General features: G+C 37.1%; 1 protein-coding gene across 4 annotated transcripts in view; it reads left to right on the forward strand.

Moving 5' to 3' along the window:
* Nucleotides 1-14092, forward strand: part of STRN4 (striatin 4) — a 32636-nt gene that overhangs the window by 7888 nt on the left and 10656 nt on the right. For 3 of the 4 annotated variants that reach the window (XM_085044151.1, XM_085044150.1, XM_085044152.1), the window contains exons 4-9: nucleotides 1926-1986; nucleotides 3516-3713; nucleotides 6604-6733; nucleotides 11704-11857; nucleotides 13179-13250; nucleotides 13491-13582. In XM_085044151.1, the coding sequence (XP_084900277.1) occupies nucleotides 1926-1986; nucleotides 3516-3713; nucleotides 6604-6733; nucleotides 11704-11857; nucleotides 13179-13250; nucleotides 13491-13582 (707 nt within the window). The remainder of the gene's footprint in view (nucleotides 1-1925; nucleotides 1987-3515; nucleotides 3714-6603; nucleotides 6734-11703; nucleotides 11858-13178; nucleotides 13251-13490; nucleotides 13583-14092) is intronic. The other variant, XM_085044153.1, reaches the window with a different exon arrangement.

Consider the following 14092-nt stretch of genomic DNA (forward strand, 5'->3'; position numbering starts at 1 on the left):
ATTTGGGGTTTTGGGATTTTTTGGGATTTTTTTTTATTTTTTATGGGGTTTTTTTTTGGTTTTTAGGCATTTTTGGGGGGATTTTTTTTGGATTTTCTTCGAATTTTTTGGGGCTGAGACTCCAAAACTTGGGGGGATTTTGGGGTTTTGGGATCATTTTGGGGTTTTGGGATCATTTTGGGGTTTTAAGGATTTTTTGGGATTTTTTGGGATTTTTTTGGGATTTTTTTCAGATAGCTTTAGGGTTTTTTGGGGTTTTTAGGCATTTTTTGGGGTTATTATGAGGTTTTCTTGGATTTTTTTGGGGTGAGACTCCAAAATTTTGGGGGAATTTTGGGGTTTTTGGGTCATTTGGGGGTTTTGGGATCATTTTGGGTTTTTAAGGATTTTTGGGGATTTTTTTTGGATTTTTTTTGGGCTTTTTGGGGTTTTTAGGCATTTTTATTAGTATTTTTTATGAGTTTTTCTTGGATTTTTTGGGGTGAGACTCCAAATTTTGGGGGTTTTGGGGGGTTTTTATTTTGGGGTTTGGGGTTTGGGGATTTTGGTTTGGATGGGGTTTTTGGGGGTTTGGGGTTTTTGGGGTTGGGTTTTGGGGGGTTTGGGGTTTTTGGGTTTCGGGGATTTATTTTTTATTGGGTTTTGGGGGATTTTTTGGGGTTTTGGGTTTTGGGGTTTTTGTGATTTGGGGATTTTGGGGTTTTAGGGGCTTTTGGGATTTTGGGATTTTGGGGTTTTTGGGGTTTGTGTTTTTGGGGTTTTGAGATTTTTTGGGGTTTTTGGGGGTATTTTTGGGATTTTTTGGGGTTTTTTTTGATTTTTTGGGGTTTTTTGGGGTTTTTGGGGGTTTTGGGGATTTTTTTGGGGTTCTTGGGGATTTTTTGGGTGGTTTTGGGGTATTTTTGGGGGTTTTTTGGGGTTTTTTGCGGTATTTTTGGGGGTTTGGGATATTTTTGGAGTTTTGGGATTTTTTGGGGGTTTTTCTGGATATTTTTGGGGTTTTGAGTTTTTGGGGGTTTTTTTGGATTTTTTTTTGGGTTTTTTGGGGTATTTTTGGGGTTTTTTGGGGTTTTTGGGGTATTTTTGGGGGGTTTTGGGGAATTTTTGGGGATTTTTTGGGGGTTTTTGGGGTATTTTTTTGGGTTTTGGGGTATTTTTGGGGTTTTTGGGGATTTTTTGGGGTTTTTTATTGGATTTTGGGGTATTTTTTGGGAGGTTTTGGGGGTTTGTGGTTTTTTGGGCTGGGGGGTTTGTGGGTTTTTTGGGGTTTTTTGGGTTTTTTGGGGTTTTTGGGGTTTTGGGTTTTTTTGGGGGTTTTTGTGGTTTTTTGGGGTTTTTGGGATTTTTGTGGTTTTTGGGGTTTTGGGGCTTATTTGTGGTTTTTGGGGGTTTTTGGGTTTTTTGGGGTTTTTTGGGGTGGTTTTGGGTTTTTTTGGGGTTTTTGGGGTTTTTTGGGGTTTGGGGGGTTTTGGGGTGTTTTGTGGTTTTTTTGGGTTTTGGGGTTTTTTGGGGTTATTTGTTTTTTGGGGTTTTTGGGGGTTTGGGGGGATTTTTGGGTGGCTTTTTGGGTTTTGGCGTTTTGGGGTTTTGGGGTTTTGGGGTTTTTGGGGTTTTGGGTTTTTTGGGGTTTTGGGGTTTTGGGGGTTTGGGGGTTTGGGGTTTGGGTTTGGGGGTTTTTTTGGGCTTTTTGGGTTTCTGGGGTTTTTGGGGTTTTGGGTTTTTTGGATTTGGGGTTTTTGGGGATTTAGGGTTTTGGGTTTTGGGGGTTTGGGGTTTTTGAGGTTTTGGGGTTTTGGGGTTTGTTTTGGGTTTTGGGTTTTGGGGTTTTGGGGTTTTTGGGTTTTGGGGTTTGGGGGATTTTTTGGGGGTTTTTTTGGGGGTTTTTAGGGTTGTTTTTAGGATTTCTAACCTCTTTTTGCCCTCAGTGTCCAATGGCCCTGCAGAGCTCGAGGGAACCTGGAGAGAGGGGAGACAACTCCTGCGCCAGTGAGTGAATTTGGGGTTTTTTTGGGATTTTTTTGGGGGATTTTGGGGTTTTTTGGGGTCTTCAGGATTTTTGGGGGTTTTTTGTGGGATTTTTGTAATTTTTTGTGCAATTTTGGTGGGATTTTTATGTTTTTTTCACAGGATTTTTGGGGATTTTTGTAGGATTTTGGTGGGATTTCTGCAAAAATTTTTGGGGGATTTTTATGGGATTTTGGAAGGATTTTTGTGTGATTTTGGGGTTTTTTTTGGTGGGATTTTTGGGAGATTTTTGTGCAATTTTTGTGGAATTTTCTGGGATTTGCGTTTTTTAAATGGGATTTTTATGGGATTTTTCTGCGATTTTGGGTGTTTTTTGTGGGATTTTTATGGGATTTCTGCAGAACTTTCTGGGATTTTGGGAGTTTTTTTGTGCACATTTTGTAGGATTTTTATGGGATTTCTGCAGAATTTTGGGTGTTTTTGGTGAGATTTTTATGGGATTTTTCCAGAATTTTGGGTGGTTTTGGTGGGATTTTTACCATTTTTTCACAGGATTTTTTGAGATTTTGGGGTTTTTTGTGGGATTTTGGGGTTTTTTGGTGCAATTTTTGCAGAATTTTTGTGGGATTTTTGTGGGATTTTTGTGCAATTTTTGCAGGATTTTTGTGAGATTTTTTGGGGTTTTTAGATGGGATTTTTATGGGATTTTTGGGTGTTTTTTGTGGGATTTTTACCATTTTTTCACAGGATTTTTTGGGATTTTGGGGTTTTTTGTGGGATTTTGGGATCAGAAATCTTCCTGAACCCCAAAATTTTGGGATTTTCCCCCAATCAGGTACCTGGAGCAGGTTGGCTACAGCGACACCATCCTGGAGATTTTTTGTAGGAATTCTGTGCAATTTTTGTGGGATTTTTGCAGGATTTTCGGTGCTTTTTGTGGGATTTTTGGGAGATTTTTCTGAGTTTCTTGTGGGATTTTTGGGAGACTTTTTTGAGTTTTTTGTAGGATTTTTCTGGGATTTTTCTGCGGTTTTGGGTGGTTTTTGTGGGATTTTTGGGAGATTTTTGTGGGATTTTTGTGGGATTTTTGTGGAATTTTCTGGGATTTGTGTTTTTTTAAATGGGATTTTTATGGGATTTTTTGTGGGATTTTGGGTATTTTTTGGTGGGATTTTTGTAGGATTTTTATGGGATTTTTGCAGAATTTTGGGTGTTTTTTTGTAGGATTTTTGTGGGATTTCTGCAGAATTTTGGTTATTTTTTGTAGGATTTTTATGGGATTTTTGCAGAATTTTGGGTGTTTTTTGTAGGATTTTTATGGGATTTTTGCAGAATTTTGGGGTATTTTTATGGGACTTTTAATGGAATTTTTGTGGGATTTTGGGGTTTTTTAGTAGGATTTTTATGGGATTCTTGTGAGATTTTGGGTGTTTTTTGTGGGATTTTTACCATTTTTTCACAGGATTTTTTGGGATTTTTGGTTTTTTTGGGATTATGAAGATTCCTGACTTTCCAAACCCCAAAATTTTTGGGATTTTCCCCCAAATCAGGTACCTGGAGGAGGTTGGCTACAGCGACACCATCCTGGAGATGAAATCCCGAAGGCTTCGCTCCCTGCTGGGCAGGAAGTCAGCAATTCCGGGAATTCCGGGAATTTCGGGAATTTCGGGAATTCCAGAGGCTCCTCCCTCCCCTCCCCCACCCAGCGAGTCGCTGCTGCTGCGAAGGATTGAGGAGCAAATCCAGAGGTTTGGGGAAATTCGGGAATTTTGGGAATTTTGGGGGATTTGGGGGTTTTTTTCTTTGGGATTTTGGGGATTTTGGGGTATTTTTTTGGTTTTTAGTTTTTTTTTTTTTATTTTGGGGGATTTTGAGAATATTTTTCTGGGATTTTGGGGATTTTTGGAGGATTTGTGGGTTTTTTCCTGGGGAATTTTAGGGTTTTTTGGGAATTTTTGGGGAATTTTGGGGTTTTTTTGGGAGATTTATGGTTTTTTTCCTTGGGAATTTCGGGTTTTTCGGGATTTTTTGGGGAATTTGGGGGGTTTTGGGGGAGATTTGTGGGTTTTTTCCTTGGGAATTTGGGGGTTTTTGGGAATTTTTGGGGACTTTTGGGGTTTTTTTGGGATTTTGGGGGATTTTTATAATGGGATTTTGAGGATTTTTTTCCTGGGAATTTTTGGGGAATTTTGGGGTTTTTTGGGGAGATTTGTGGGTTTTTTCTTTGGGATTTTGGGGTTTTTGGGGAATTTTTGGGGTTTTTCTAGAATTTTTGGGGGGATTTGTGGGTTTTTTTCCAGGGAATTTGGGGTTTTTTGGGAATTTTTTGAGAATTTTGGGGTTTTTTTTGGGATATTTATGGGTTTTTTCCTTGGGAATTTGAGGGTATTTTGGGAATTCTTGGGGAATTTTTGGGGTTTTTTTGGGATATTTATGGTTTTTTTCCTTGGGAATTTGAGGGTTTTTTGGGAATTTTTGGGGTTTTTCAGGGGTTTTTTTGGGATTTTGGGGGATTTTTATAATGGGATTTTGAGGATTTTTTTCCTGGGAATTTTTGGGGAATTTTGGGGTTTTTTGGGGAGATTTGTGGGTTTTTTCCTTGGGATTTTGGGGTTTTTTTGGGAATTTTTGGGGTTTTTCTAGAATTTTTTTGGGGGGATTTGGAGGATTTTTTCCCTGGGAATTTGGGGTTTTTCTGGGAATTTTGGGGGAATTTTGGGGTTTTTCCTTGGGAATTTGGGGTTTTTGGGGAATTTTTGGGTTATTTTAGGATTTTTTTGGGGAATTTTGGGGAATTTTGAGGATATTTTTCTGGTATTTTGGAGAGTTTTTTTTTAATTTTGGGGTTTTTTGGGAATTTTTTGGGAATTTTGGGGGATTTTGGGAGATTTGTGGGTTTTTTCCTTGAGATTTTGGGGAATTTTTTTGTGTTTTTTAGGTTTTTTTTTTATTTTGGGGGATTTTGAGAATATTTTTTTGGGGTTTTGGAGGTTTTTTGGGAATTTTGGGTTTTTTTGTGGTTTTTTCCAGTTTTTTTTTTCATTTTTTCCCCAAAATTCCCATTTTTTTCCCCAGGAACATCGGGAAGGAGTCCCAGCCTGGTGGAAATTATCTTTTTTGGGTTCATTTTGGGAGATTTTTTTTGGTTTTTTTTCAATTTTTGAGCTTTTTTTGGTGGTTTTTTTGTGGTTTTTCATGGTTTTTTCACTTTTTTTAAAAATTTTTCCCAAAATTCCCATTTTTTTCCCCAGGAACATCAGGAAGGAATCCCAACCAGATAGAAATTTTGGTTTTTGGGCTCATTTTGAGTGATTTCCTCTGATTTTTGGGGGATTTTTTGGCTTTTTTTGCAATTTTTGAGCTTTTTTTTCGGGTTTTTTGCGTTTTTTTCACTTCTTTTTTTCATTTTTCCCAAAATTCCCATTTTTCCCCAGGAACATCGGGAAGGAATCCCAGCCTGGTGGAAATTATCTTTTTTGGGTTTATTTTGGGTGATTTTTTTTGGTTTTTTTTCAATTTTTGAGCTTTTTTTCGGGTTTTTTGTGGTTTTTCCAGTTTTTTTTTTCATTTTTCCCCAAAATTCCCATTTTTTCCCCAGGAACATCAGGAAGGAATCCCAACCAGGCGGAAATTATCTTTTTTGGGTTTATTTTGGGTGATTTTTTGGCTTTTTTTTTCAATTTTTGAGCTTTTTTTGTGGGTTTTTCATGTTTTTTTCAGCTTTTTTTTCACTTTTTAAAAAATTTTTCCCAAAATTCCCATTTTTTCCCCAGGAACATCGGGAAGAAATCCCAGCCTGGTGGAAATTTTGGTTTTTGGGTTTATTTTGGGTGATTTTTTGGCTTTTTTTTTCAATTTTTGAGCTTTTTTTGGTGGTTTTTTTGTGGTTTTTCATGGTTTTTTCACTTTTTTAAAAAATTTTTCCCCAAATTCCCATTTTTTTCTCCAGGAACATCGGGAAGGAATCCCAGCCTGGTGGAAATTGTGTATTTTGGGCTCATTTTGGGGGATTTTTTGGGGGTTTTTTGGTTTTTCTTTAATTTTTTAACCTTTTTGGGGGATTTTTTTGCGTTTTTTTCACTTTTTTTTTCATTTTTTCCCCAAAATTCCCATTTTTTCCCCAGGAACATCGGGAAGGAATCCCAACCAGATAGAAATTTTGGTTTTTGGGCTCATTTTGAGTGATTTCCTCTGATTTTTGGGTGATTTTTTGGCTTCTTTTCCAATTTTTGAGCTTTTTTTTCGGGTTTTTTGTGGTTTCTTCACTTTTTTTTTAAGTTTTTTTCCCAAAATTCCCATTTTTTCCGCAGGAACATCGGGAAGGTATCCCAACCAGGCGGAAATTATCTTTTTTGGGTTTATTTTGGGTGATTTTTTGGCTTTTTTTTTCAATTTTTGAGCTTTTTTTTCGGGTTTTTTGCGTTTTTTTCACTTATTTTTTTCATTTTTCCCAAAATTCCCATTTTTTCCCAGGAACATCGGGAAGGAGTCCCAGCCTGGTGGAAATTATGTTTTTTGGGGTTATTTTGGGTCATTTTTTTGGTTTTATTTCAATTTTTGAGCTTTTTTTTCGGGTTTTTTGTGGTTTTTTTCACATTTTTTTTCATTTTTTCCCCAAAATTCCCATTTTTTCCGCAGGAACATCGGGAAGGAATCCCAGCCTGGCCTGAGCCCCTCCCCCCCCGAGGATGAGGACAGTGATGAGGAGGAAGATGCTGACTGCCCCTCCCCCACCCCTGCCACCCCCCAGCAGCGCAGCAGAGCCAAGGTGGGTCAGTAAAAAATTCCCAAAAAATTCCCCAAAAATTCCCCAAAATTTGGGGGGATTTGGGGGATTTTTTGGGAATTTTTTGGGATTTTTTGGGGATTTTTTTGGATTTTTGGGGGATTTTTTTGTGATTTTTTTAGGGATTTTTAGGGATTTTTTTGCAAATTTCTGGGGATTTTTTGGGTGATTTTTAGGGGTTTTTGAGGTTTTTTTAATGGGATTTTTAAGGAATTTTTTGTGATTTTTTGGGGGATTTTTTTGGATTTTTTGGGGATTTTTTGGTGATTTTTAGGGATTTTTTGCAAATTTTTGGGGATTTTTTTTGGGGTTTTAAGGGTTTTTAATGGGATTTTTTACAAATTTTTTGGGATTTTTTGGGGATTTTTTGTGATTTTTTGTGATTTTTTGTGATTTTTTTAGGGATTTTTGGGGATTTTTTGCAAAATTTTGGGGATTTTTTTGGGTGATTTTTAGGGGTTTTTGGGGTTTTTTTAATGGGATTTTTAAGGAATTTTTTGTGATTTTTTGGGGGATTTTTTTGGATTTTTTGAGGATTTTTTTGTGATTTTTTTTAGGGATTTTTTGCAAATTTTTGGGAATTTTTTTGGTGATTTTTAGGGGGTTTTTTTGGGGTTTTTTAATGGGATTTTTTACAAAACTTTTGTGATTTTTTCAGATTTTTTTAGGGATTTTCAGGGAATTTTTGGGAATTTTTTGTGATTTTTTAATGATTTTTAGGGATTTTTTGGGGATTTTTAGGGGTTTTTTAATGGGATTTTTTTGGATTTTCTCAGAATTTTTTTAGGGATTTTCAAGGAATTTTTGGGAATTTTTTGTGAATTTTTTGGTGATTTTTAGGGATTTTTTTGCAAATTTTTGGGGATTTTTTGGGTGATTTTTAGGGTTTTTTTGGGGGTTTTTTAATGGGATTTTTTATGACTTTTTTGTGATTTTTTCAGAATTTTTTGGGGGATTTTCAGGGAATTTTTGGGAATTTTTTGTGATTTTTTGGGTGATTTTTAGGGATTTTTGGGGTTTTTTAATGAGTTTTTTAGTGATTTTTAGGGGTTTTTTGCGAATTTTTCGGGAATTTTTCAGGAAAATTTTGGGATATTTTAGTGATTTTTAGAGATTTTTTGTGAATTTTTTGGGGATTTTTTGTGATTTTTTAGTGGTTTTTAGAGGATTTTTTTAGTGATTTTTAGGGGATTTTTTAGTGATTTTTACGATTTTTTTGCAAATTTTTTGAGAACTTTTTGTGATTTTGGGGGATTTTTAGGGATTTTTTTTTTTGGAATTTTTGCAACTTTTTTGTGGCTTTTTGGGGATTTTTTTAGGGATTTTTAAGGGAATTTTTAAGTGGTTTTTAGGGATTTTCCACAATTTTTTGGGGAATTTTTCAGGAATTTTTGGTGATTTTTTTAGTGATTTTTAGGGGATTTTTTGGGGATTTTTTTCTAATTTTTTTTAATTTTTGGGGATTCTTTGCGAATTTTCAGTGGAATTTTTCAGGAAATTTTGTGAAATTTCAGGGGAATTTTAGGGGATTTTTTAGGAATTTTTGGGGATTTTTTGTGATTTTTTTTCTATATTTTTTTAAAATTTTTTTAAAATTTTTTTTAGTGACATTCAGGGGATTTTTTAGGGATTTTTGGTGTTTTTAAATGGGATTTTTAGGACATTTTTTAGGATTTTTTTGGGGATGTTTTAGTGGTTTTTAGGGGATTTTTTAGTGATTTTAAAGATTTTTTTGCAAATTTTTGGAGAATTTTTTGTGATTTTGGGGGATTTTTAGGGATTTTTTTTGGGATTTTTTGCAACTTTTTTGTGATTTTTTGGGGATTTTTTTAGTGATTTTTTGGGGATTTTTTAGTGATTTTTAGGGATTTTTCACAAATTTTTTGGGAATTTTTTTGTGATGTTTTTGTGATGTTTTTAGGGATTTTTTGGGGATTTTTTGGGGATTTTTTTCTAATTTTTTTTGAATTTTTGGGGATTTTTTGCCAATTTTTGGTGGAACTTTTCAGGAAATTTTGTGAAATTTCAGGGGAATTTTAGGGGATTTTTTGGGAATTTTTTTCGTGATTTTTAGGGGATTTTTAATTATTTTTAGGGGATTTTCAGGGAATTTTGGGGGATTTTTTAGTAATTTTTGGGAATTTTTGTGGAATTTTTTGGGATTTTTTTTTAATTTTTGAGGATTTTATCAGATTTTTAATGGAATTTTATGGGATTTTTTGGGAATTTTTGAGGATTTTTGGGGAATTTTGGTTTTTCTGTCCCCAAGGTCCCCTAGGAGGAATTTTCGAGTATTTTGTCAGATTTTTAATGGAATTTTTTGGGGAATTTTTGAGAATTTTTTTGATCTTTTGGGAATTTTCGAGGATTTTTAATGGAATTTTTTGGGAATTTTCGAGGATTTTATGGGATTTTTAATGGAATTTTCTGAGATTTTTGGGGAATTTTTGAGGATTTTATGAGATTTTTAATGAAATTTTTTTGGATTTTTTGGTAATTTTTGAGAATTTTTTTTGATTTTTTGGGAATTTTCAAGGATTTTATCAGATTTTTAACAGAATTTTTGGGGATTTTTTTTTGAATTTGGGGTTTTTGTCCCCAGGGTGTCCCCAAGGTCCCCGAGGAGGAATTTTATGACATTTTAAATGAAATTTTTGGGGATTTTTTGGGAATTTTGGAGGATTTGATGAGATTTTAAATGGAATTTTTTGGGAATTTTGGAGGATTTTATGAGATTTTTAATGAAATTTTTGGGGATTTTTGGGGAATTTTTGAGGATTTTGTGACATTTTTAATGAAATTTTGTGGGATTTTTTTTGGAATTTTGGAGGATTTTCTGAGATTTTTTTGGGAATTTGGGGTTTTTCTGTCCCCAGGGCGTCCCCAAGGTCCCCGAGGAGGAATTTTGGAGGATTTTATGAGATTTTTAAATGGAATTTTCTGAGATTTTTTGGGAATTCTTGTGGATTTTTTGGAACTTTTTGAGGATTTAATGAGATTTTTTGGGAATTTTCGAGAATTTTATGAGATTTTTAATGAATTTTTTGGGGATTTTTTAGGAGTTTTTGAGGATTTTATCAGATTTTTTGGGAATTTTTGAGGATTTGGTGAGATTTTAAATGAAATTTTCTGAGATTTTTTTTTGAATTTTAGAGGATTTGATGAGATTTTTTTGGAAATTTTATGGGATATTTTTGAGGATTTGCTGAGATTTTTTTGGTAATTTTTTTTTTTTCCCCGAGATTTTTTTGGGAACTTTTGAGGATTTTATGGGATTTTTAGTGAAATTTTATGGGATTTTTTGGGAATTTTTGAGGATTTCATGAGATTTTTTAGGAATTTTTTAGGAATTAATGAGATTTTTAATGGAATTTTCTGAGATTTTTTTGGGAATTTGTGTCCCTTTTGTCCCCAGGGTGTCCCCAAGGTCCCCGAGGAGGAATTTTGGAGGATTTTATGAGATTTTTAATGAAATTTTGTGGGATTTTTTGGGAATTTTTGAGGATTTTGTGACATTTTTGATTGAATTTTATGGGTTTTTTTGGGAATTTTTGAGGATTTTATACTATTTTTAATGAAATTTTGTGGGATTTTTTTGGAATTTTGGAGGATTTTCTGAGATTTTTTTGGGAATTTGTGTCCCTTCTGTCCCCAGGGTGTCCCCAAGGTCCCCGAGGAGGAATTTTCGAGGATTTTTAATGGAATTTTCTTGGATTTTTTGGGAATATTTGAGGATTTTATGACATTTTTGATTGAATTTTATGGGATTTTTTGGGAATTTTTTGGGATTTTTTGGGAATTTGTGTCCCTTCTGTCCCCAGGGTGTCCCCAAGGTCCCCGAGGAGGAATTTTGGAGGATTTTATGAGATTTTTAAATGGAATTTTCTGAGATTTTTTGGGAATTCTTGTGGATTTTTTGGAACTTTTTGAGGATTTAATGAGATTTTTTGGGAATTTTCGAGAATTTTATGAGATTTTTAATGAATTTTTTGGGGATTTTTTAGGAGTTTTTGAGGATTTTATCAGATTTTTTGGGAATTTTTGAGGATTTGGTGAGATTTTAAATGAAATTTTCTGAGATTTTTTTTTGAATTTTAGAGGATTTGATGAGATTTTTTTGGAAATTTTATGGGATATTTTTGAGGATTTGCTGAGATTTTTTTGGTAATTTTTTTTTTTTCCCCGAGATTTTTTTGGGAACTTTTGAGGATTTTATGGGATTTTTAGTGAAATTTTATGGGATTTTTTGGGAATTTTTGAGGATTTCATGAGATTTTTTAGGAATTTTTTAGGAATTAATGAGATTTTTAATGGAATTTTCTGAGATTTTTTTGGGAATTTGTGTCCCTTTTGTCCCCAGGGTGTCCCCAAGGTCCCCGAGGAGGAATTCTGGAGGATTTTATGAGATTTTTAATGAAATTTTAAGGGATTTTTGGGGAATTTTTGAGGATTTTGTGACATTTTTAATGAAATTTTCTGGGATTTTTTTGGAATTTTTGAGGATTTTATCAGATTTAAATCAATTTTTTTTTTATTTTTTGGTAATTTTTAAAGATTTTCTGAGATTTTTTTGGGAATTTGTGTCCCTTCTGTCCCCAGGGTGTCCCCAAGGTCCCCGAGGAGGAATTTTGGAGGATTTTATGAGATTTTTAATGACATTTTAAGGGATTTTTGGGGAATTTTTGAGGATTTTGTGACATTTTTAATGAAATTTTGTGGGATTTTTTTGGAATTTTGGAGGATTTTCTGAGATTTTTTTGGGAATTTGTGTCCCTTTTGTCCCCAGGGTGTCCCCAAGGTCCCCGAGGAGGAATTTTGGAGGATTTTTAATGGAATTTTCTTGGATTTTTTGGGAATTTTTGAGGATTTTATGACATTTTTGATTGAATTTTATGGGATTTTTTGGGAATTTTTGGGGAATTTTTGGGAATTTGTGTCCCTTTTGTCCCCAGGGTGTCCCCAAGGTCCCCGAGGAGGACGAGGATGAGGAGGAGGAGGATGAAGACGATGAAGATGACGAAGATTCCGAAGATGCTTTGGGGGAATTTGACTTCCTGGGGACACCTGGGGACAGCAGGGGACACCTGGGGACACCTGGGGACAGAGGTGACACACCTGGGGACCATTTGGGGACAATTTGGGACATTTGGGGACAATTTGGGGACATTTGGGGACATTTGGGGTCAATTTGGGGTCAACTTGGGGACATTTTGGGTCAATTTGGGGACATTTTGGGATATTTTGGGACATCTGGGGACACGTTAGGAACATTTGGGGGCACTTTGGGGACACCTGGGGACACCTTGGGGACATTCTGGGGACATTTGAGAATATTTGGGGTCAACTTGGGGACGTTTTGGGTCAACTTGGGGACATTTTGGGATATTTCGGGACATCTGGGGACAGCTTGGGACATTTGGGGACACTTTGGGGACACCTGGGGACACCTTGGGGACATTCTGGGGACATTTGAGAATATTTGGGGTCAACTTGGGGACGTTTTGGGTCAATTTGGGGACATTTTGGGATATTTCGGGACATCTGGGGACAGCTTGGGACATTTGGGGACATTTTAAGGACATTTGGGGACACCTGGGGACAATTTGGGGACAGCTGGGGACAATTTGGGAATATTTGGGGCCATTTTGGGGACATTTTGGGACATTTAGGGACGCCTGGGGACAGAGGTGACACCTTGGGGACATTTTGGGGACATTTGGGGACCTCTGGGGACACTCAGGGGACACCTTGGGGACATTTTGGGTCAATTTGGGGCCATTTCGGGATGTTTTGGGATATCTGGGGACACTTTAGGACCATTTGGGGACATTTTGGGGACATTTCAGGGCATTTTAGGGACTTTTGGGACAATTTGGGACATTTGGGGTCAATCTGGGGACACTTCAGGATATTTGGGGACAATTTGGGGACACTTTGGGGACACTTTAGGGACATTTGGGGACATTTTGGTGACATTTCAGGACCTCTGGGGACACTTTGAGGACACTTGGGGACATTCTGGGGACATTTCAGGGCATTTTAGTGACATTTGGGACACTTTGGGGACATTTTGGGGACAATCTGGGGACTTCTGGGGACACTCAGGGACACTTTGGGGACATTTTTGGGCGTTTCAGGGACATTTGGGGACATTTCAGGACATTTTAGGGACATTTGGGGACATTTTAAGGACATTTAGTGACATTTTAGGGACATTTGGGGACATTTTAAGGCCATTTGGGGACATCTGGGGACATTTTAAGGCCATTTAGGGACATTTGGGGACATTTTAAGGCCATTTGGGGACATTCTAAGGCCATTTGGGGACATTTCAGGACATTTAGTGACATTTTGGGGACATTCGGGGACATTTTAAGGCCATTTAGCGACATCTGGGGACATTTTCCTCCCCCTGCTGTTGTCACAGGAAGTCACCTGCGGTGTCACCTGCGCGCCGACGACGTCATTGTCACCTCAGGGCCACCCAGGCCACCGGAAGGTACGGCTGGGATGTCACCTGGGATGTCACCTGGGGGTCACCTTTGTCCCCATTGTCCCCAAATGTCCCCAAATGTCCCCAACTCCCCAAATGTCCCAAATATCCCCAATGTCCCCAAACGCTCCCAATGTCCCCAGTGTCCCCAAATCCCCACAATGTCCCCAATGTCCTCAATGTCCCCAAATCCCCACAATGTCCCCAAATGTCCCTAAATCCCCACAATGTCCCCAATGTCCCCGATGTCCCCAGGGCTGGTGGCAGACTCTCTCCTCCTCGATGGCCTTGGGGACCTGGCAGAGCTGACAGTGACAAACGACAGCGACGGTGACAATGTGAGTGACAAGTGTGGCACTTTGTCCCCAAATGTCCCCAATTCTCACCAATGTCCCCAAATCCCCGTTAATGTCCCCAAATCCCCGTTAATGTCCCCAAATCCCCAATGTCCCAAATGTCCCCAAATCCCCATTAACGTCCCCAATGTCCCCAAAATTCCCCAAATTCTCCCCATCACTGCTGTCCCCAATGTCCCCAATGTCCCCAACATGCCCAATGTTCCCAAATCCCTATTAATGTCCCCAATGTCCCCAATGTCTCCAAAATCCCAAAATATCCCAAATTCTCCCCAATGTCCCTGATGTCCCCAACATCCCCACCAATGTCCCCAATGTCCCCAGTGTCCCCAATGTCCCCAACGTCCAATATCCCCAACATCCCCAAATTCTCCCCAATGTCCCCAATGTCCCAAAATGCCACCAACATCCCCAATGTCCCCAACGTCTCCAAAATCCCAAAATATCCCACATTCTTCCCAATGTCCTCAACATCCCCAATGTCCCCAATGT

This window comes from Lichenostomus cassidix, unplaced genomic scaffold, assembly GCF_008360975.1.
Source record: "Lichenostomus cassidix isolate B80296 unplaced genomic scaffold, HeHo_3.0 HiC_scaffold_35, whole genome shotgun sequence".
Lineage (NCBI taxonomy): Eukaryota > Metazoa > Chordata > Aves > Passeriformes > Meliphagidae > Lichenostomus > Lichenostomus cassidix.